Here is a 23121-nt window from a genome sequence, read left to right on the forward strand (position 1 = left end):
GAGGCTCAGGAATCAGAGCCAAGCAGGTCCTAATTCGGGGTGGTTAAGGGTTGGGTTGGTATGAGGGAGTGGTAAGACTTTCTCAGAAAAGCCCTTAGGCAAGAAAGTGAAACTTTTTCCTTAAAATGGTGGCTGTCACTTAAGATGGGCCTCCAGATGCTGAGCAAGGACCTTATATTCCCTCCTTTTTTGTTTTTATTTGGCTCCTTAGGGAACAGGGATGTAGGTCAATATTCTGTAACTGCTTCCTGCTGGGAAGGGTTGGCATTTGAATCCTTCATTAGGGGTGCAGGATGTCATTGGAAGGATGATGGAGGTTGGGTGGTGGTGGAATGCTGTCCCTGGTGTCCCAATTTTTGGTGATGGATTGGTATTCCTGTAACAAAAGCTGGTTTATAGTTTGATTAGAGATTTTTTGGATCTGATCTTGGACCAATCTAATGACGCAGGGGGCAAGCATTAACAGAAGGCCTATGACAAGGGGAGGGGTCAGGAAGGGAAGTGCCCACTGGAGAAGAGCTTTACTTAGCTGCCATCCTTCAGTAGAAGAGAGCTGTTTTTTCTGATGTTCAAGGTCTTGTTGGAGTTGTTTTATCTTGTCCTTTACTATATCAGATTGGTTGACATAAAAATAGCATTCTTCCTGTAGGTATAGACAAAGTCCACTTTTTTCAGCCATAAGAAGGTCAAGGCCCCTTTGATTCTGCAGAATCACAGTAGCTAAAGAATCGAGCTGGGATTGTATGGTTAGTATGGTTTGAGAAGTTGCTGTAAATCTCCTAGAAATTGGAATGGTAATTCCTGGTAATGGTACCACTGGGAGGTGAGTGCAGAATAAGGTAGGAGGACAAAAATGAAAAAGGGAAGGGTGGTACTCGTGGTTCTGCAGTGTCCTCGTGGTCCTCAGAGACCGAAGGAAGATTGGGGGTTCCAAGATTGGAGAAACGCAACTTGACAGGGCCTGTGGGTGTCACTATATAATAAAGGGCAGAGAAAACCATTTTAAATGGGAGTTACGGAGCCAATATGGGAGGCCCTCAAGGCAGGCCGCCATTAGAGTGGTAAGAATGACCTAATTAGGGTCCAGTCCATTTTGCGGAGAGTTGAGAGGAAGAGAGGAGGGCCCGTTGTTGGGGGTGGGGCGGTAAAAAGTACCAGGTCGCCAGGAGACAGAGTGGCAGAAGAGGAAGAGGCAGAACTAGGCTTTGCCAGAACAGCATTACTGTATTGCCAAAGAAATTTCCTAATGTATGCAAGGAAGAGGCCACAAAAGATGAGGAGTAAGGGGTAGTGGAAAATTAGAGGGAGGTGAGTTGAGCAGGGAGACAGACCATCCATATAGAAGCTCAAAAGGGCAGATGTTGACTGTCTTCTTTGGGAGGGCTTGTAACCTAAGAGCCAAAGGGAGGAATTTTGTCCAATCTAAATGTAATTCAAGGGATAGGTTAGCGAAAATGTTCTTCAAGTTCTGTTGGTACATTCTACCTTGCCAGAGGACGGGGGTTGGTAGGGGATATGAAAATGCCAGGAGATATTGAGTGCCTTACCTACAGACTGTGAAACATGGCAAGTAAATTCAGGACCATTATCAGACTGGAGCGAGGAGGGGAGGCCAAATCGGGGAAGAATGTGTTCAATGAGGATACTGGCCATTGTGGGGGCACATTTACTGGTGTTAAGAAAAGCCTCAACCCATCCCAAGAAGGTGTCAATGAGTACCAAAAGAAATTTGTACCCCTTGACTGGGAGCATATAGGTGAAATCCAGCTGCCAATCAGAGCAAGGGAGATGTCCTCTTGCCTGGTGTAAAGTGAAGGCAGGTGGGCAGAGATTGGAGGTAGGATTGGGTTTTTGGTTGATTTTACAGGAAGCAGAGAGGGTAGAGAGAAATTGTAGGTCCTCTGGAGAGAGTTTAAGGTGGGAAGTGAGAAATTGTTTTAAAGATGTGATGTTAGGGTGAAAGAAAGCTCTGAGGAATCCTGCCATACCTAGAAAGGAGAGAATTTCTTCCTTAGTAGAGGGCGTTGGTATATTAGTGATAAGGCTCTTTCTGTCAACCATAATGGCTTTGTGTGTAGGGGTCAGGAAGAGGCCTAGGTATGTTACTATTGCCAAGGAAAGCTGTACATTGGATGGAGAAGCCCTATAGTCACGGGCAGAAAGGAAGTGAAGAAGTTTACAGGTGTCCTGATGACTGACCTCAATGGAGGGACTGCAAAGAAGGAGGTCATCAATAAACTATAGCACCATAGAGTGAATGAGATGTATGCATGCTAGGACCTTAGCCAAGGCCTGTCCAAAGATATGAGGGGGAGAACTGTCCACATCAGCTGAGTGGAGTTATAAGACTCAGGGTCTGTCCATGTAAAGGTGAAAATGTCTTTAGAGTCAAAATGGAGGGAAATAGTGAAGAAGACATCTTTCAGGTCTAGTACTGAGAAGTAAGAGGTCCCAGAGGAATGGTGGAGAGAGGGGTATAAGGATTGGTTACCATGGGATGGATTGATATGACCACAGAGTTGATGGAGCAGAGGTCTTGGATCAAGTGGTAGGAACCAATAGGCTTTTTTACTGCCAAGATGGGGGTGTTGTAAGAGGAATGGATAAGTCTAAGGAATCCCTTTTGCAAAAGGTCTTGAATGATACACTATAAGCCTAGGAGTTTTTGTTGGGAGAGCAGGTATTGTAATTAGGCCAGAAAATGGAGGGGGTCTTTGAGACAGATGTGAATGGGCTCATGGTGTGAGGCAATAAAGAACTTGAGGGCTGGGGATGTGGCTCAAGCAGTAGCGCACTTGCCTGGCATGCGTGCGGCCCGGGTTCCATCCTCACACCACATACAAACAAAGATGTTGTGTCTGCCAAGAACTAAAAAAAAATAAATATTAAAAAAAAAAAAAAGAACTTGAAACATCCCAGACAGTAGGGTCCACCTTGGAAAGGGGTAATGGGAAGGCACTGGCAGACGGAATAGGGGATGGTCCTAAGGTCAGGATGAGGATCAGGGGAGCAGCAGGTGAGTCTGGATGGAAGCCTATATGAGGAGAGAAGGAACACATAGCCTCCAACTTTGTGAGGATGTCCATTCCCATAAGGGGAACAGGGCACTGTGGAATAACCAAAAAAGAGTGAGTAAAAATTAGAGAACCAAAAGCTCAAACAAGGTTAGGTGTCTATAAGGGTTGGTAAGGTTTACCCTCTACCCCGACAATAGAGGTCATAGAATGAGTAGTAGACCCCAGAACCCCTTGAGGGCTGAATATGTAGCCCCAGTGTCTAGGAGGAAGGAGACAGGCCTACCTGAAATATGAAGAGTTACCCTGGGTTCTAGAGGAGTGATGGTAGTGTCAGGTGATGAGGACCTGGGTGGGCCTCATCAGTCCTCTGCAGCGAGTCCTAAGAGTTGGAAAGGGGAACCAGAAGGGCCAGATGGCTGGGGGCCGCTATAGACTTGGGGATAGTCAACGGCCCAGTGTCCCTTCTGATGGCATTTAGGACAAGGGCACAGAGGCTTGTGAGGCTTAGGACATGTACAAGCCCTGTGACCTGTCTGACCACATTTATTTATTTATTTATTTTAAAGAGAGGAGAGAGAGAGAGAGAAAGAGAGAGAGAATTTTTAATATTTATTTCTTAGTTCTCGGCGGACACAACATCTTTGTTGGTATGTGGTGCTGAGGATCAAACCCAGGCCGCACGCATGCCAGGCGAGCGCTCTACCGCTTGAGCCACATCCCTAGCGCTGTCTGACCACATTTAAAACAGAGTCCTGGCAGTCCTGAGGGCCAGTGGAACCAGGGACAGATGCTAAGACTGGACGGACGGCTTGAGCAAGCATCTAATATTTTTGCTTCCTAGCCTTCTCGTCTCTCTTGTTACACACCTTGAAGACCACTTCCAGAACCTCAGTTTGGTGAGTTAGGGGCCCCTCTGGAGGTACCTTAGTTTGGCCTTAATATCAGTAAATTCTGGGAGAAAAAGTAGGTCATTAGAGTTATCTCCCATCTGGAATTTCAGGGTCCAGGTTAATATATTACAATAAATCATTGGTCAGGTGGTCTAAAAATGTTGAAGGGTTTTCATTCTTATCTTGGAAGATTTCCTGGAAGGCTGGGGTTGTGGCTCAGCGGTAGAGCGCTTGCCTAGCACATGTGAGGCCCTGGGTTCGATCCTCAGCACCACATAAAAATAAATAAATAAAGATAGTGTGTCCAACTAAAAAATAAATATTAAAAAAAAAGATTTCCTGGTGCCTTTCATAATTAATATCCTTATGGGATGCTTTTCTAAGTCCTGCCATGAGGCAAGTAATGAATTGGTTTCTACTAGTTACTCCTCTAGGCAAATTGTAATCCCAATGAGGTCCTGATCAGGGACTGCTTCAGTGCCAATTGGATGGGCAGGGGAGGTCTGATGTACCTCATCAGCTTAATTTTTAGCTTACTCCCAAACTCACCTGTGCTCCTTAGACAGGAGGATGTTAGACAAGATCATATGGACATTGTGGAAGGTCAAATCATATGATTGGGGCTGGGGTTGTGGCACACTTGTAGAGTGCTCTCCTAGCATGCACTGGGTTTGATCCTCAGCACCACATAAATGTAAAATATATTGTGTCCACCTAAAATTTAAGAATAAACATTAAAAAATCTATGTCCCAATGTATTATCTCATTACATGGTAAATAAACCCAATAAACATTTTTTTAAAAATCATATGATTGAGTCAGATATTGAAACTCTTTGATATATGTGGTAGGGCTTGAAGTATAGGACCCAAGCCACTTTTCTGTCTGTGAGAGATCTGACAAAGAGAAGCTACATGAACCCGGATTACAGCATCTACCCCAGCAACCTCACATAGAGGATGCAGAGATGTGGGTTGGGAGGCAGCAGCCCATGAGCGTGTGGCAGAAGGAGAGAAGGGTAGAGGGGCCGAGAGGACAGTTGCTGTGGTGGCTACATCAGAAGGAGAATTGTGCTATGGTGGGGGGTCATCTGCTGAGTTGAAGGAGGAAGAGTCCTGGGTAGGATCTCCTGTTCCTTTGGAAGTAGGTATAGGGGAGGTGAGAGCTAAGAGGACTAGTACAGGAGAGCAAGAGTTTCAGAGCGAAGGCTAGAACATAGAGAGGAGAAGGCCTGAATGTATGATATCTCTTTCCATTTTCCCAAATGCTCACAATAGTTGAAAAGATCCCTGATAATATTGGGATCTAGAGTGCCATTAAGCAGCCATTTAGAGTTGTAATCCAAAGGATATTGAGGCTAAATCTGATTGCATAAGTGGATAATTTTTGGGGGGTTTAGGTCTGGGGTGAGAGACAGAGAGAGAGGGCCCCTAGGTTAGCCAGGAAGCAGCCGAGGGGACTATTGGAGGGAATGGATGAGGAGCCAACCCTGGTAAGAAGTAGGAGGTGAGTTTAGAGGTGGGGCATCCCTCAATCTCTAGTATCACCTAGTCAAGAGGAAGGTTACGCTCAGGAGGTCATTACCACTGCTGGGTAAGCGTCCTGGCAGGAGCCTGTATAGGCACTTGGGCACTGAGGTGGGATTTTGTAGTAGGGGCAGACACCGGTAGAAGTGCCAAAAGCCCATAGAAGTTAACCAAGAGGTAGTCTCACTAGGAACAACTTCCAATTATCCTCAGTATTTTTTTCTGAAAACCGAGGACCCAAATAAAAGATCACCTATAGACTCAGTCGACAGTAGGAATCAGTTGTAGCTGTGAAAGCTGTGGCTGGGGGTGCCCCCAACCACATGGTAACCCTGGGAATGCCAGACATTCAACAGTCATTTCCCAGGACCCAGACAGAGGTCCTTTAGGTCAACCAGAGGCAGGTTTTACTTGGAATGTCCTGGTGGTGGGTGTGGAGAGGGTGTTCAGCAGAATGGAAGGCCTGGTCCCATAATGGAATTCGGATTGGGGTCCAGGGAATGCTCAGCGACCCTTGAAGAGGGGAGTGGGCACACCGGAGAATCTAATCCTGGGTTTCGGCACCAAAATGAAGGGAAAGCAAGGAATGCAAGGCCAGTAAGAGAGAAATGAGGGCTGGGGATGTGGCTCAAGCGGTAGCGCGCTCGCCTGGCATGCGTACGGCCCGGGTTTGATCCTCAGCACCACATACCAACAAAGATGTTGTGTCCGCCGAGAACTAAAAAATAAATATTCAAAATTCTTTCTCTCTCTCTCTCTCTCTCTCTCTCCTCTCTCACTCTCTCTTTAAAAAAAAAAACAGAGAAATGAAAGACGGAGACCAGGCAGAGATATACACAGAGTTTATTTGTCAGAGCTGACAAATAAAGGCCCTCTCTCTATAGGAGAGAGGTAAAACAGGCTTCAGTTCGGGGGCTTTTATGGGGGAGACTCAGGAATCAGAGCCAGGTGGGTCTTAATGCAGGTGGCTAAGGGTGGGGTTGTTATGAGAGAGTGGTGAGCCTTTCTCAGAAAGGCCCTTCAGCAGGAAAGTGAAACTTTTTCCTTAAAATGGGGGCTGTCACTTAAGATGGCGGTCCAGATGCTAAGTAAGGACCTTCTAAGAACACGTCTCAAAAAAGAGAGTGGAGGCTGGGATGTAGCTCAGTGGTAAAGTGCCCCTGTGTTCAATCCTCAGTACTTTAAAAAAAAAAAAAAAGAAAGAAAAGAAAAAAATCCTTGATTCTAATAGCATAGTTGAGGAAGCAGAGGAAATACACAAAAAGTGAACGGGAAAGAGAACAATTTTTGGGCACCTGCACCAAGTGGGGCTGTACTAATGTTAGCTCAATTTCTTCTCACACAAACCCTTTTAAGAGAGTATCCTATTTATTTGCTACCAAATCTTGAAACAGTTAAATACCTTGCCCAATACCACACAGCTCAAAACTAGTGTTGAAAGCCTGGCGCGGCGGTGCACACCTGTAATCCCAGCAGCTGGGGAGGCTGAGACAGGAGAATTCCAAGTTCAAAGCCAGCCTTGCAACTTAGCAAGGCACTAAGCAACTCAGTGAGATCCTGTCTCTAAATAAAATACAAAAATAGGGCTGGGATGTGTCTCAGTGGTTGAGCACTCCTGAGTTCAATCCCTGGTGCAAAAAAAAAAAAAATTATGTTGATTGAGCTCCTACTGAATACCAGGGAATGAACATCCTGGGTGCCCAGATAGGTCTTGGGGAGAGAGAAAAAGAGATGCTATCACTGTCCAGGATGCTATCCTAAATCCAGGTTTCTTGTTGCTATAACATCTTCTAAACTTGTAGGACTATTGAACCTATTGAAGAGGAGTATATCATATAAAATTTACTCTCATTAACATGTGGGGCCTTCAATAATTGAATGATTATTTACTTATTGGCTTCTGTGTGTCCTGTGGTTCTCTGCCATATCTCCCTCCAATGTTATGCTATCACCTATAGACAAAGGAGAGTTCTGTATACAATGCATATTCAAATGTGTGAGTAATCTGTATTCCAATGGCAGACTGGAATGATGTAAGCTGGGCTTAAGGAATTTACTGAAGTCATTTACTGAAGATCTTTTTCCAATTTCCAGGGGAAAAAATTTAAAATCCCCCCCCCCAAATCAACGAATTAAAAAACCCACTTGAATCAATTGTATGAAATATGATATGTCAAGAGCTTTGTAATGTTTTGAACAACTAATAAAAAAAATAAAATAAAATTTCCCAACATCGGTGAGTACAGTTGCACATGCTTGTAATCCCAACTACTTGGGAGGCTGAAACAGAAGGATCATATGTTCAAGATCAGTCTGAGTCAGGTGCAGTGGCATAGGCCTCTAATCCCAGTGGTTCTGGAGGCTGAGACAAAAGGGTTGTGAGTTCAAAGCCAGTTTCAGCAATGGTAAGGTGCTAAGCAACTCAGTGAGACCCTGTCTCTAAATAAAATACAAAATAGGGCTGGGATGTGGCTCACTGGTTGAGTGCCCCTGAGTTCAATCTCTAGAACCAAAAGAGAGAGAGGAAGGGAGGGAGGGGGAGAGAGAGAGAGAGAGAGAGAGAGAGAGAGAGAGAGAGAGAGAGAGAGAGAGAGAGACCAGTATGAGCAACTTAGTGAAACCCTGTCTCAGAAATAGATATATAGATAGATAGGTAGGTAGGTAGGTAGATAGATAGATAGATAGATAGATAGATAGATAGATAGATAGAGCTGAGGATATGAACATGTAGTTCAGTGGCATGTTCAACCCTAGGTTCAATCCCCAGAACTACAGGAAAAGAAGAAGGCAAAAGAAGAAGAAGAAGAAGAAATTTTCCATTATTAATTTTCTTTCTATCATTTTCATTGGGGTGGGAAAGGCAGGTAGCTGTGCACTAAGAAAGATGTTTAGAAACAGAAAGGACTGCCAGGCACAACGGAGCACACCTGTAAAACAGCTACTGAGGCAGAGGGATCACAAATTTGAGGTCAGGCTCAGAAATTTAGCAAGACTCTGTCTCAAAATAAAATTTTAAAAATGCAAGAAGTGGGGCTGGAGATAAAGCTCAGTTGGTAGAGTGTTGCCTTGCATGCACAAGGCCCTGGGTTCAAGCACCACAAAAATAAATAAATAAAGTGTAAGAAGTCTACACAGGGGCTGGAGTTGTGGCTCAGAGGTAGAGCACTTGCCTATCATGCATGAGGCACTGGGTTCAATCCTCAGCACCACATAAAAATAAAATAAAGATATTGTGTCCACCTACATAACTAAGAAATAAAAATAAAATAAAAAAAGAAGTCTACCCAGAAAAGAATAGCAATAGCATACATCAATCATTAACTGAGTATTGTTCAGTGTTCACAAAGCCTCTAATAATTATCTTTTTTTTTTTTTTTTTGTGGCACTCAGGATTGAATCCAGGGTCTTGCACATCCTAGACAAGTGCTCTACACCTGAGCTACATCCCCAGCCCTTTAAAAATACTGTATTTGAGATAGAGTCTGACTAAGTTACCTAGCTTGGCCTCAAACTTTCAATCTTCCTGCCTCAGCTTCCCAAGTAGCTAATTATCTTTATTTTACAGATGAAGAAAATAAAACAGAGAGGTTGGACCAATTGGTCACCCAACTTGAAGTGGTAGAGCCACTATGGATCTTAGGACTCTGACTTAGAACCCAGAGCTTAATTAGCACAGGGGCTGTAGTGGAAGGTCACAGAGGGAATATATATATATATATATATATATATACACACACACACACACACACACACACACACACACACACACACACACATATACATACATACTAACAACAACAACAAAAAAGAAAGGTGAAAAATCCTAGAATAGACAAGCACCATTTTGATTTGAATTCTTATTTATGTTTCCCAGCAAGATGGAAATTCCATGAAAGCAAAATATCTATCTTGTTCACAGGTTTTGGGGTCTTTATTTGTTTATTGTTTTTAGTACTGGGGATTAAACCCATTGGTCCTTCACCACTGAGCTATACCTCCAGCTCTTCTTGTTTTTTGAGACAAGGTCTTGCTAAATTTCCCAGCCTGTCCTAAAACTTGCAATCCTCACACCTCAGCCTCTGAAGTAGCTGGAATTATAGGCCTGCACCACTGTACCCTGCTTGTTCACAGTTTTATTCCCAATACTTAGTGCAATTCTTGGATTACACAAAGGAATGAATAAGGAGGGAGTTGTGTAGTGAGAAGTTTTCACTATTAGGGACTTCACTAGAGATTTATACAAGAAAAGCCTAACTCCTCTTGGAACCTAATTAAATATCAACAATTGGTATTGTTGATATTCGAAGTAGAAATAAAAATAGTGAATCAGCCAGAACATACTGCCCAAAGCCAAGTGCCAAGAAAAAAAATCATTTTCAAAAGGAGCAGGGAACAAGAATTATACAATCTGTTTAGAGCTTTAAATCCTTGCCAAACTAGGTACTATAACACATGCCAGTAATCCCAGCTACTTGGGAGTCTGAGGTGGGAGTACTGGAAGCTTGACACCAACCTCAACAGTTTGGTGTGACTATATCTCAAAATGATAAATAAAAAGGATAGGGTTGGGATTGTGGCTCAGCGGTAGAGTGCTCACCTAGCACAGGGGGACCCGGGTTTGATCCTCAGCACCACATTAAAAAAATGAAGGCATTGTGTTGAGTCCATCTACACCTAAAAAATATTTTAAAAATTTTAAAAAAAGAAAAAAGAAATAGAAAGGTTGGGTTATAGCTCCAGAGGTAGAGCACTTGCCTATTGTGCAAAGTTCTGGGTTCAAACACTAGCACCACAAAAACAAACAAAAAAATTAATAAAATAAATCCTTGCTGAAATGCATTATAAGCATGTAAATTTATGATACAGATGACTAAACTGTGCATACTTAAATGTTGTTTCCTTCTTGCTCTAACAGTTAAGTCCTTGCTTTCTCTGTGAATACTGCAGGAATACAAAATACTGAATTCCTCAAATCTGCAGAAAATCTGGAGACATAATGGTAAAAATGTTGTAGAAACCTTTCAACTTTCTAGCTTGGATCATGGAATGGAGATGGGACCCATAATTCTATCAGTCATCAATGCCAAAAACCTATATATACACCTCTGTAAATCCATCACCCCAAGAGCCAGGTATACTGGCACATGCCTGTAATCTCAGCTACATGGGAGGCTGAGGCAGGAGGATTGCAAGTTCAAGGTCAGTCTGAGCAATTTAGGGAGACTCTCCTCTCAAAATAAAAAAATAAAAACGTCTGGGGATGTAGCTGAGTGGTAGAGAGTCACTGGGTTCAATCTCAGTACTGCCTAAATAAATAAATACATCAACTGGGATATAGAATACAGGGAAATATTGTCCCAGTTCACAATAGTATACATTTATTGATTGTGTGTGTGTGTGTGTGTGTGTGTGTGTGTGTGTGTGTGTGTGGTGCTGGGGGTTGAACTCAGGGCCTCACAGATGCTAGTTCTTGCACTGAGCTATACCCCCAGTCCCATTTCACTGAATGTTAATGTGTACATTGGTAATATACTTAATATTACCTGACCATTGCTATGTATATTGAACAAACATAATTTAAGAGAATAGTCCTGTAAATCTTTTGTGTATAGGTACCATCACCTTTTATCTTTGTAGTTTCTGCAAATAACAAAGTCCTGGGAGCCAGTGATGAATACATTGACCATTGATTTATCAATGCAGTAGTAATTTTTTTTTTTTTTTTGGTACTGGGTTTTGAACCCAAGGGTAGTTTACCACTAAGTTGCATCCCCAGTCTTTTAAAATTATTTTTTAGGGGATACCAGGGATTGAACTCAGGGGCACTTGGCCACTGAGCCACATCTCCAGCTCTATTTTGTATTTTATTTAGAGATAGCATCTCACTGAGTTGCTTAGTGCCTTACTGTTGCTGAGGCTGGCTTTGAACTTCCTACTGCCTCAGCCTCTCAAGCTGCTGGTTATACAGGCATGCGCCATGGCACCTGGCTAATTTTTATTTTGAGGCAGGGTCTTGCTAAGTTGCTGAATCTGGCCTCCAACTTGTGATCCTTCTGCCTTAGCATCCTGAATCACTGGGATTTCACTACACCTGGCTGTAGTAGTAAATTCTAGTACTCTTCATGAGAATACCAAAAATGTCTAAGTAAGGGTTTTGAAATATCTTTCAGTTATACAGCCTTTCCATTAGTATGATGTGGGAGGCTCACCTAGTACGTGACCAGCGTTTGTCTCCCCTTCTGATTGGTTGGTCACTCTGTAATCTGGTTGCCCAGGTAACCCAGACAGTAGCCCTGATCTTTAGGGACCAGAAAACACAAATTGTCTTCGTGCATGGGCATGCCTTCCCACATCCCCAGAGATTGAGTTACCTCACCTGTCCTTGTAACCCTGGCCCCCCTGACCTTCATTGGATGGAAATTCCTAAAGAATCTAGAGTCTCCCCAATAAAAGTGCACTCAGAAATGTGCTCACTCTCTCTCGCCAGCCTCTGGTGTGTTTCCTTGCTCTCCCCTTTGGGGAGCTTGAGGCTGAAGCCAGAGGAGCCGTCTTGGGGCTTGATTTAAAGGTAAATTGTGTGTCTGTGTTTTATTCTGATGCCTTGGGAATTTCCCTCGAGTGACTTTTAGTTAGCTGTCTGTGCGGGTAGAAGACGGCAGTATGACAATTTCAAGTTATTCTTATTCTATTAATGTTCCAATCCTAATTTTCTGTTCATTACTGAATTCTAGCAGGGCAGTGGGAATGAGCTAAGTGACTCAAAGTGGTTTGTTTCATAAATAAACAGAAATAGCTGGGTGTGATATTACATGCCTGAAATTCCCACTACTTAGAATTCTGAGGCAGGAGGATAGTAAGTTCAAGGCCAGCCTAGCAATTTACTGAAACCCCTGTCCCAAAATAAAAGAAAAAGGAGCCAGGCATGGTGGCACATACCTATAATCCCAGCAGTTTGGGAGGCTGAGGCAGGAGGATCCCAAGTTTGAGGTTAGTCTCAGCAATTTAGTGAGGCCCTAAGCAATTTAGAACCTGTCTGTAAATAAAATATAAAAAGGGCTGTGGCTGGGTTCGTGGTACATGCCTGTAATCCCAGTGGTTCAAGAGGTTGAGGTAGAAGGATCGCAAGTTCAAAGCCAGTCTCAGCAATTTAGCAAGGCACTTAGCAACTCAGGGATACCTTGTTTCAAGTAAAAAAAAAAAGTATATATATATATATATATATATATATATATATATATACACATGTTTATATGTAATATAAATATTAACATTATTTATATATATCTATTACCAGAGACAGGATATATATATGTATATGTGTGTGTGTGTGTGTGTATATATATATATATATATATATATATATATATATATATATATATATGGCTGGGGATGTGGCTCATTGGTTAAGCGCCCCTGGGTTAAATCTCTGGTACCAAAACCAATAAATAAATAAATAAATAAAAATAAAGAAGGCTGGGGACGTAACTTAGTGGTAAACTACATATATATGTGAGACCCTGACGTCAATCCCCAGCTCCCACATAAAACAACCCCCCCAAAAAAAAACACCTGGGCTGGAGATGTGGCTCAAGCGGTAGCGCGCTCGCCTGTCATGCGTGCGGCCCGGGTTCGATCCTCAGCACCACATACCAACAAAGATGTTGTGTCCGCCGAGAACTAAAGAATAAATATTAAAAAAAAATTCTCTCTCTCTCTCTCACTCTCTCTTTAAAAAAAAAAAAAAACACCTAAAGACAAAGTGAACACAGCTGTAGTTTGTAATATAGATGTTATTTGTACTGTTCAAGCTCTTTTTTGTTATTGATTATTCTCACTCTGAGGTAGGGAAGACAGAATTGAAAAGATCTTATGGTAGTCCTTCAATGGACAAGGATTGCACTTAAGGACTGAATAGAAATACAAATACCAGGCCCCACCCAGATTTACTGAATTAGAAGTTCTGGGGACAAGGCCTAAAAATCAGTAGTAAAAAGCCCTCTAGAAGGGCTGGGGTTGTGGCTCAGCAGTAGAGTGCCCGCCTAGGGCATGCGAGGCCCTGGGAGGCCCTGGGAGGCCCTGGGTTCGATTCTCAGCACCACATTAAAAATAAATAAATAAAAAAGATATTGACAATTATAACTAAAAAATAAATACTAAAAAAAGGCCTCTAGATAAGTCAAAAGTTGACAAAGTTGGAAAACCACTGGGTTTACTTGGCTCCATGGCACACACCCACAATCCCAGTGATTCAGGAGGATGTCAAATTCAAGACAGTCTCTGAAATTTAGTGAAATCCTTTCTTAAAATAAAGTAAAATAAAATGACTGGGGTGTAGTTTGGTGGTAGAGTATCCTTGGGTTCTATCCCCTGTACTACGTTGAATTAAAAAAACAACAACCCTTAATTAGTAGTATAATTTTCACCCCTGCAATAATAAATTTGTCACATTTATTAGTTACAAAAAAATTCTGGTACTGGGGGTTGAACCCATGGGTGCTTTACCATTGAGCTACATCCCAAGTTCTTTTGCTTTTTTATTTTGAGGCAGGGTCTCACGAAATTGCCTAGACTCGTCTCAAACTTGACTATCCTCCTGCCTCAGCTTCTTAAGTCCCTGGGAATTGCTGGAATTACAGGTATATACCCAGTATACATGCTTAGCATTTTTGTGTTTTTTTATTTTATTATTATTACTTTTAATAATTTTTTAGTTGTAGATGAACACAATACCCTTATTTTATTTATTTATTTATTTATTTATTTATTTATTTATGTGGTGCTGAGGATCAAACCTAGTGCCTCACATGTGTACTAGACAGGACTTCCTAGTTTAAGGTATGTAAATATTTGTATGGCTCCTGTTAATAGATTTCTACCTTGTTGTCCAAAATAATTATCAGGTTTTATTCCCACCTCTCTTTTCTATTTAAATTATTTATTTTTTGTACTGGAGATTTAACCCAGCGGTGCTTTACTGCTTTACAACTGAACTATATCCCCCCCAAACTAAGATTTTTATCTAGTTATAGATGGACACAATACATTTATTTATTTATTTATTTATTTTGAGGGCTGAATCCAGTGCCTCACACATGCTAGGCAAGCACTCTACCACTGGGCTACAACCATAGCCCCTAATTTTTATTTTGAGACAGGGTCTCAATAAATTGCTTAGGGCCTGAGTTGCCAAGGCTAGCCTTGAACTTGAGATCCTCCTGTCTCAGTCTTCCAAGAAGCTGAGGTTATAGGCCTGCATTACCACATCTGGTTTAAATTATCTCTTGAAATGGTTATATATTTATTTCTCTGCAAATTAGGAAGCATTATTTTTATTAGGATTTATTAAAATACATCTACTTAGCACTTTACACAGGCTACATTTTGCACAGTTAATGTGGTTTGATCTGAGGCAGATTCTAAGCTTGGAATGACTTAAAAGTGATTTTGGGGTTTGACTCTTGTGCAATAGGTTTTTTTTTTTTAATTTTTTTTTATTATTAGTTGTTCAAAACATTATAAAGCTCTTGACATATCATATTTCATACATTTGATTTAAGCCAATAGGTATTGTTATAAGTAATTTTTATTTTGTTCCAGAAGTATTTTTCTCTTTTTTGTGTTACTAAGAGTTTATGTTGCTTGCATAAATGAAGACTCTCCCAAATTAGATACAATCTAAGAGTTAAACCAACCATTCCAGGGGTGGGGGGAAGGAGAAAGGAGTCACTGGTGGAGGAAAGGGAAGAGAAAATTAATTTTTTGGGGGGGAATACAGGGGATTGAACCTAGAGATGCCTAACCACTGAGCAACATCCCCAGCCCTTTTATATATATTTTATTTAGATTCAGGGTCACCCTGGGTTGCTTAGGGCCTAAGTTGCTGAAGTTGACATTGAACTCAAGATCCCCCTGACTCAGCCCTTTTGCTGAGGTTGGCTTTGAACTCAATAACCTCTTGCCTCCCCAGCCACTGGGATTACAGGTGTGCCTTTGAACTTTTTTTTTTTTTGAGGGGGGGCGGGGGCGTTCTGGGGATTGAATTCAGGGGCCCTCAATCACTGAGCCACACCTCCAGCCCTTTTTAAAAATTTTTTTTTTTTTTTTTTTTAATTTAGAGACAGGGTCTTATTGGCTTTGAACTTGGGATCCTCCTGCCTCAGCAAAGGCAAACCGTCATTTTCAAGGCTCTGGAATTACAGGTGAGCGCCACCACCACGGGCCTATTTATGTTTTAAAAGGACGAATTTTTTATTTATAATTTTTTGGTACTGGGGATTGAACCACCAAGTTACATCCCAGCCCTTTTTATTTTTCACCGTGAAAGTTTCTTGCTAATTTAATTGTTGAGGCTGGCCTCAAACTGGTGATCCTTCTATCTCAGCCTCCCACATCGTTTGGATTAACAGGTGAGGGCCACTGTGCCCAGCTACATGAACAAATTCTTTACAGAATGACAGGATTTTACTAATCCATTCTGACTAATTTCCTTTTCACCAATTCCTATAGGTCATTTGGAAAAATCTCAGGGAAAGGAAACGTTCCCACAGGTAAAACATGGATACATTTGTCTTGTTTTCAGGGGCCAAATTTTGTTCTGAAATAAAAGCTGTTACATTTTCTGGTATTGCTTCTTAAGAATTACTTTTAAATCACTAATTAACTAAAGTTGGGTCGTTTGGAAGTTTAGAATCAGAACTATTCTTGCTTGATGTGTTACATACTATTCAAAAAATAGAAATTTAACTCCTTGAAGTTTTCCGGAACTTTCGAATTTTGCACAATTCGCCAGGGTTTCCCGACTTCACAGCTTTGCCTGCTTCTCCACGGAGAGGGACCCACACCAGTCTTTGTAATTCAGCAAGCCCAGCTGCCTCGATTTGGGCCGCGTGCGTCCTGCATTTTGAGGTGGGAGTGGCGGCGGCTGCCTGTGAACACAAACCCCGTTATACGATCGGAGTTTGAAGAAGCGGCTTCGACGACACTAACGCCCCAGACCAGGACCCAGCGAGCCCTGGGAGCCGCCGACACCTGCGGCCGTGACTCCGCCGGGCTGCGCTAACCCACGCGCGCCCCGCCGCCCCCGGGGCCTTCCGCTGCTCGGCGCAGGGCTGTCCGCGGCGCCGCCTGACCCGCCGAGAACGTTCCGGCGAGGACTGGCGGTCTCTGGCGCTGTTTTTCTTGGCGAACTGTCGCGACCGGGGAGGAAAGACGCCTAGAAAGCCGCTAAGGAGCGGGTCGTGGCTGAGACGAAAGGCCTCTGCAGCGCCGGCGAGTCCGGCCTGCAGGCGTCGCAGGGGGCGCCCGGGCGGGGTCCTCTCTCGCAGCCGGCTCTGAGCGGGAGTCTGGACCGCGCAGTGCTGGCGGCTCCGCGAGGTCCAGGTGGCACCATGGAGGAGCTGGACGGCGAGCCGACAGTCACTGTAAGGGCGCCCGGAACGGGCTCGCTTGCTCGGCACGAGGACTGCGTCTGCGATGTCACTTGAGGCTGGCCTACCTCCCCGCCGGGCGCAGCCCGCCTCCTGGACTCAGGTGTCCTGAGCGGAGGCGGCCTGCGTTGATTAGGTAGAGGGTTGGGTGGTAGTGGTCACTGCCTTTCGGCGCCTTGGTATACTCACAAGCCTCGGCCTGGAGGCCTCCTGTTCCCTTGTCTTTCCGACCTATTTTCTTGGTATCCTCGAGGGCATTCCAGCGAGCTCAGATCAAGCAAAGGACCCGGGGCTTTAAACTTTCCAGCCAAACTAGGCTCCACATCACAGCGCCGTGAACTTGCCTTTCACCTATCGTGCTGTGCGGGCTCTACGATTATGAAACGTATTTATTCTCTTGCTTGAACTCTCAAGAGAGTATGTCAAGTGTGTATGATCTGTAATAAATTCCTGAGCTTTAGGGAGGAGATGCCTTCCATTTCCGACTCCTGCAATGCTAGTCTCTTCCCTGCTTTATTTGCTGCTCATTTTTCTTTTTTTTTCTATTTTTTTAAAAGAGAGAGAGAGAGAGAATTTTGATATTTATTTTTTAGTTTTCGGCGGACACAACATCTTTGTTGGTATGTGGTGCTGAGGATCGAACCCGGGCTGCACGCATGCCAGGCGAGCGCGCTACCGCTTGAGCCACATCCCAGCCCTGCTGCTCATTTTTCAAATGGAAGCTCCAGCAGCCTATCTTAACCCCCTTGACTAGGTCAAATATCTGCTCACTGTAGCTTTTCAAAAGTTCCATTTTATTTTATTATTTTTGGTACTGGGGAGTGAACGCAGGGGCGCTAAACTTCTGAGTCACATCCCTTTTTGTATTTTATTTTGAGACAGGGTCTGCTAGGTTGCTTAGGGCATGGCTAAATTGCTGAGGCTGGCTTTGAATTTGTGATCCTCCGGCCTCAGCCTCCCGAGCTGCTGGGAGACCTTGCCTGGCTCTTTTGAGACAAGGATTTCACTAAGTTGTCCAAACATGCCTCATAATTAAAATTCTGCCTCAGCTTCCCAAGTAGATGGAATTACAGGAGTGTGTCCCTGTGTCTGGCCTTTAAGTTTTACAGATACTGTTCTACATTGTGTCTATGATCTAATTATTTGTTAATTTCTGTTTTGGTGCTGGGGAATTGAACCCAGGACTTTGTGCATACAAGCAGGCATTCTATCACTGAGCTAGACTCCCCCCCCCCCCCCCGCACAAAAAAGCTTTAGTTCATTTTTGTGTATATTGTGAAGTTGTTGTTTTTTTTTAAACCACTGAGTCTGGGGCTGGGGATGTGGCTCACGCGGTAGCGCCCTCGCCTGGCATGCGTGCGGCCCGGGTTCAGTCCTCAGCACCACATACAAACAAAGATGTTGTGTCCGCCGAAAACTAAAAAATAAATATTAAAATTCTCTCTCTTTCTCTCTCTCCCTCTCTCTTAAATAAATAAATAAATAAACCACTGAGTCTGGTAAAACCTGTGGGTGCTTTACCACTGAGCCTTATTTTTATTCATTTATTTATTTATGGTACTGGAGATTGAACCCAGGGCCTTGTGCATGCCAGGCAAGCACTGTACCAACTGAACTGTATCTCCAGCCCCCACATTTTAAAAAAATATTTATTTTTTAGAAGTAGTTGGACACAATACCTTTATTTTGTTTATTTATTTTATGTAGTGCTGAGGATTGAAACCAGGGCTTCACATGTGCTAGATAAGCGCTTTACTGCTGAGCCACAATCCCAGTCCCCACATTTTTATTTTGAGACAGATCTTTCCAGGTCACTGATGGTCTCACTGGGTTACTGAGGCTGGCCTCCAATTTATGATCCTCTTGCCTCAGCCTCCTAAATTGGGATTATAGGTGTGCACGACAGCTCCCAGCCTCTTCTTGCTTTGTTTGGCTGCATTAGAACTTCCTAAGAACTGAATATACTTGTATCAAGACTAGACTATTGACAGTCAAAATTCATTGTCAAAAATATTTATGGTATGCCATCTGTACCAGTCTCTTGTAGGCAGTGAATGAGAATCCTAGAGTCCCCTGATCCTGTGAGCTTTTGTCTACTTACAGGACAGATAATAACCATGTAAGAGAGTCATTTGGATGCTGACAGAGATGCAGTGTTCAGAGGAGAGTTCATGAGAGCTTGGGTTATACAGGGTTACACAGATAGAGGTGGTAAGTGGTTAGAACTGGAGTCATTGGTGGATTGGATTTTGGTGCTGAGGGAAAGAGAAGAAGCACAGATTATTTCTAACAAGTGGGAAGACTGTTCATTTGTGAGTATGGAAAAAGGTTCTGGGCTAAGGCTAGACATCATGGGATCCTTTTTTTTTTTTTTTTTTTTAATCTGGGCATGGTGGCACACACCTGTGGTCCCAGCTGTTGGAGAGGCTGAGGTGGAAGAATTGCTTGAGTCCAGGAGTTCAAGAACTACCTGGGTAACAGCAAGACCCCCATCTTATATATGTTTACTTTGGGGGCTGGGGTTGTAGCTCAGTGGTAGAGCATTTGCTTAGCATGTGTGAGGCACTGGGTTTCATCTTGAACACCACATAAAAATAAGTAAAATAAAGGCATTGTGTTCATCTATAACTAAAAACCAAAATTTCTAAAGATTTACTTTTTGGCTTTTGGTTATAGATATAGCTCTATAGATTAATCTGTGGATTAGGCAGCTGCGTGTGTGTGTGTGTGAAGCTGACACTCAAAGGGATTGGCCTGAGGGAAAAAAAAATCACCATTACAGAGATGGCACAGAAGCTATAGGATTGGAAGTTTCTTTCTTTTTTTTTAGTAACAGTTCAGTTATTTACTTATTTTTCATTTTTATCATTTTTGTGCTATTGGGGATTGAAACCAGGGCCTTAAACATGATAGGCAAGTGTTTTACCACTGAGCTGTACCCCCAAGCCTCACCTAACCTTTCAAAAATTTTTATTTGAGGGCTGAGGATGTAGCTCACTGGTTAAGGGCTTGCCTAGCAAGTGCAAGGCTCTGGTTAAATCCCTAGTACTCCCCCCACCCCCCCACCCAAAACAAATAAAACCCTTCATTTTTAAATAATTTGACACACTCTCTCACTTCGTTGCCCAGGGCCTTTGACTTTCCATTCTTCTACGTCAGCCTCCTGAGTACTTGAGATTATAGGCATTTGCCACAGCTTCTGACCTTTTATTTTTTGAACTCCTTTTTCCAAACCATAGATTGCTAATTACAGAGTAAGAGTTGATTAGGGTGAACTGGACACAGTGTGCAGGCCTGTATTCCCAGCTGCTGAAGTGGCTGAGGCAGGAGGATGGCAGATTTGAGGCCAGTCTGGGCAATTTCTTGAAACCCTGTCCCAAATTAAAAAGAGTAGGTGAAATAGCTTAGTGGTCACATGAGCATGACTGACTCCAGTACTGGGCGGGGAAGAAACCAAGTTGGTGTATAGCTTGGCAGGCAGGGTTGAGGTGCCCAGCAAGGTTCGGGGACTCAGTGGTCCCTGAAGCTGGGCATGTGGATTAACACTTCATAATTTTCATAACCACTTATTTCTAGGATTGTACTTAAAAATCAATTGAAAAGCAAAGCCTTCAGTAGGAGTAACATTTCCTACTCTTATTTTTCTCTAGTTGATTCCAGGTATGAATTCCAAGAAGAAGCAAATGTGTTTTGACTGGGGTCCTGGGGAGATGTTGGTGTGCGAAACCTCCTTCAACAAAAAAGGTAGTCATTTTTTCCTACTAGATTATCTTGGCATATTTGGTTGTTTTTCTTTCATGTTTGACTAGCAGAGACATGAAACGATTGTGCTTATTTTGCACCATTTTCATTTTTAAACTAATTGTTTTAGTTTTGCATTCATTTATGAGACCTGGAAGATGTTAAGTCCAAGGGAAGAAAATGTCTCCTTGTTTTATGGGAAAGTTTATTTTATTTTATTTTTTTGGACTGGGGATTGAACCCAGGGTGCTCTACCACTGAGCTACATCCCCAGTCCTGTTTTGATTTTATTCACAGAGAGGGTCTGAGTTGCTTATGGCTTGGCTAATTCACTGAGTCTGGCTTTGAACTCACTCTGCCTGAGCCTCCTTAGTCACAGGCTTAGATTACAGGCTTACAAGTGTGCACCAGCTCAGAAAGGATTTCCTTTATGTTTTAAAACCTCAACTGTTCTTTTCCCCTTTTCCTTTCTTTCCTATCTTGTGCTGGGGGTCAAACCCAAGGCCTTGCAAATATAAGTCCCCTTGTTGTGAAACTTTGGTCCTGTGGCCATCACTTTTGCATTCACAGTGTGAATTGAATGGTGGTTTTGTAGAAATGGTGGTTTATATCCACAGCAGAAGAGGTGCAGATGGCTTATCCTTGGCTTGGTTTTCCTAATTTCCGTCAGTGACTGGTCATAGATCTTTTAAAAATTATTTATTTTTTTTTAGTTGTAAATGGATCTTTTATTTATTTATTTATATGAAGTGCTAAGGATCAAAACTAGGGCCTCACACATGCCCGGCAAGTGCTCTACCACATGCCACAACTCCAGCTCCTGATCTTTTTTTCTGATACACTTTTTTTTTTTTTTTCGGTGATGTTAGGAATCGAACCCAGGCCCTTACACATGCTAGGCAAACACTCTACCATTGAGCTACATCCCCAGTCTTTCTTATATGGTACTGGAATTTAATCTAGGGCCTTACACATGGTAGACAAGTGCTCTACCACTGAGCTATATCCACAGCCCTTTGTATGATTGTATATCTAAATGATTTATAAATGGTAATCTATATTACTTTATTTATTTTGCTTCATTGGTTGTTTTGCAATGTTGGAGATTAAAACCACAGCCACACATGCTAGGTGAGTATTCTAATACTGAGCTACACCCCAAGTCACTACACCCCAAGTCACACTTTAGTTTTTATAAATGAAATCAGTAGCACAGAAGCTAATTTATAATTAAATACTCAATTCAAATTTTTAGGATGGATTCTCTTTTGGAGGTGGTAATGATGTTAATGTTTTTTCCTGTTTTTTTTTTTGGGTTTTTTTCCCCCAGAAAAATCAGAGACAGCCCCAAACTGTCCCTTTATCTATATCATCCGGAAAGATGTAGATGTTTACTCTCAAATTTTGAGAAAACTCTTTAATGAATCCCATGGAATCTTTGTGGGTCTCCAGAGAATTGAAGAAGAATTGACTGGAAAGTCCAGAAAAGCTCAGTAAGTAGGCTGCTGGTAGATGCTGAAATTTATAGCTTTATTGTGAAAAGCCGTATGAAATGCATTCTTGTCCTTTTGAGTGATGAAAGGGATGCCTAAAGAAAGGAGTGGCTCCTGGTTCTGGTGTATGGCCTCCCTGTACACTAGAATACAGGTCCCACAGGAAATGTTCATATGCTGTTGGTTGACACTGAGTTGCTGCACTTTTGCTGTTTGTATTCCTACTTCATTTACCCTCCAAAGAAAGCAGTTGGGCCAAAGCAACACTTGAAGAATTATTGAATGAGGTCCTGTTGTTTTAAGATTTGTTATCCAAATGGCAGGGTTTTTTTTTTTTTTTTTCCTTTTTCATTACCGGGGGTCAAACCAAGGGCCTTACACATGCTAGGCAAGTAATACTCTACCACTGAGCTCTGTCCCCAGCCATTTTTATTTTGAGACAGTCTCACTAAGTTTGCCAGACTGACCTTGTGATGGTCCTGCCCCAGCCTTCCTAGTGTTGCTGGAATTGTAGGTATGTACCATCACGCCTACTTTGTTTAGTCTTAAAAGAATTACTTTTGAGAATTTTCTTAACATTTGAGACAAGAAAACTATTTTTTTCTAAGATTAAGATTTTTTTTTTTTTTTTTAGAGAGAGAGAATTTTTTTTAATATTTATTTTTTAGTTCTCGGCGAACACAACATCTTTGTTGGTATGTGGTGCTGAGGATCGAACCTGGGCCGCACGCATGCCAGGCGAGCGCGCTACCGCTTTGAGCCACATCCCCAGCCCAGATTAAGAATTTTTGAACATGTTTCAAGGCTTAACTCTCTCAGTATCAGGGTATTAACTTGTTAACTGCAAATTCTGGGTCCCACCTCAAATCAACAAAATGAAAATCTTTGGGGTTGGTTCTGAAAATCTCCAGGTGATTCTTAAGCACACCGGAGTTTGAGAACTTCTATGTTAGATTTTTATTATGTCTGGTCATATTCTTAGGGCACGGGGCATTTTTTGTATCTTACTTCCTAGCTAAGCTTTTCAC

General features: G+C 42.6%; 1 protein-coding gene across 1 annotated transcript in view; it reads left to right on the forward strand.

The window, feature by feature from the left end:
- Positions 1–16542: 16542 nt before the first annotated feature.
- Positions 16543–23121, forward strand: part of NUP85 (nucleoporin 85) — a 30505-nt gene continuing 23926 nt past the window's right edge. Inside the window, exons 1-3 of the mRNA XM_081272724.1 lie at positions 16543–16853; positions 20510–20603; positions 21931–22093. Of these exons, the coding sequence (XP_081128850.1) occupies positions 16821–16853; positions 20510–20603; positions 21931–22093 (290 nt within the window). The 5' untranslated portion in view covers positions 16543–16820. The remainder of the gene's footprint in view (positions 16854–20509; positions 20604–21930; positions 22094–23121) is intronic.

The sequence above is a fragment of the Spermophilus citellus genome, assembly GCF_964194105.1.
Source record: "Spermophilus citellus genome assembly, chromosome: 17".
Classification (NCBI taxonomy): Eukaryota; Metazoa; Chordata; class Mammalia; order Rodentia; family Sciuridae; genus Spermophilus; species Spermophilus citellus.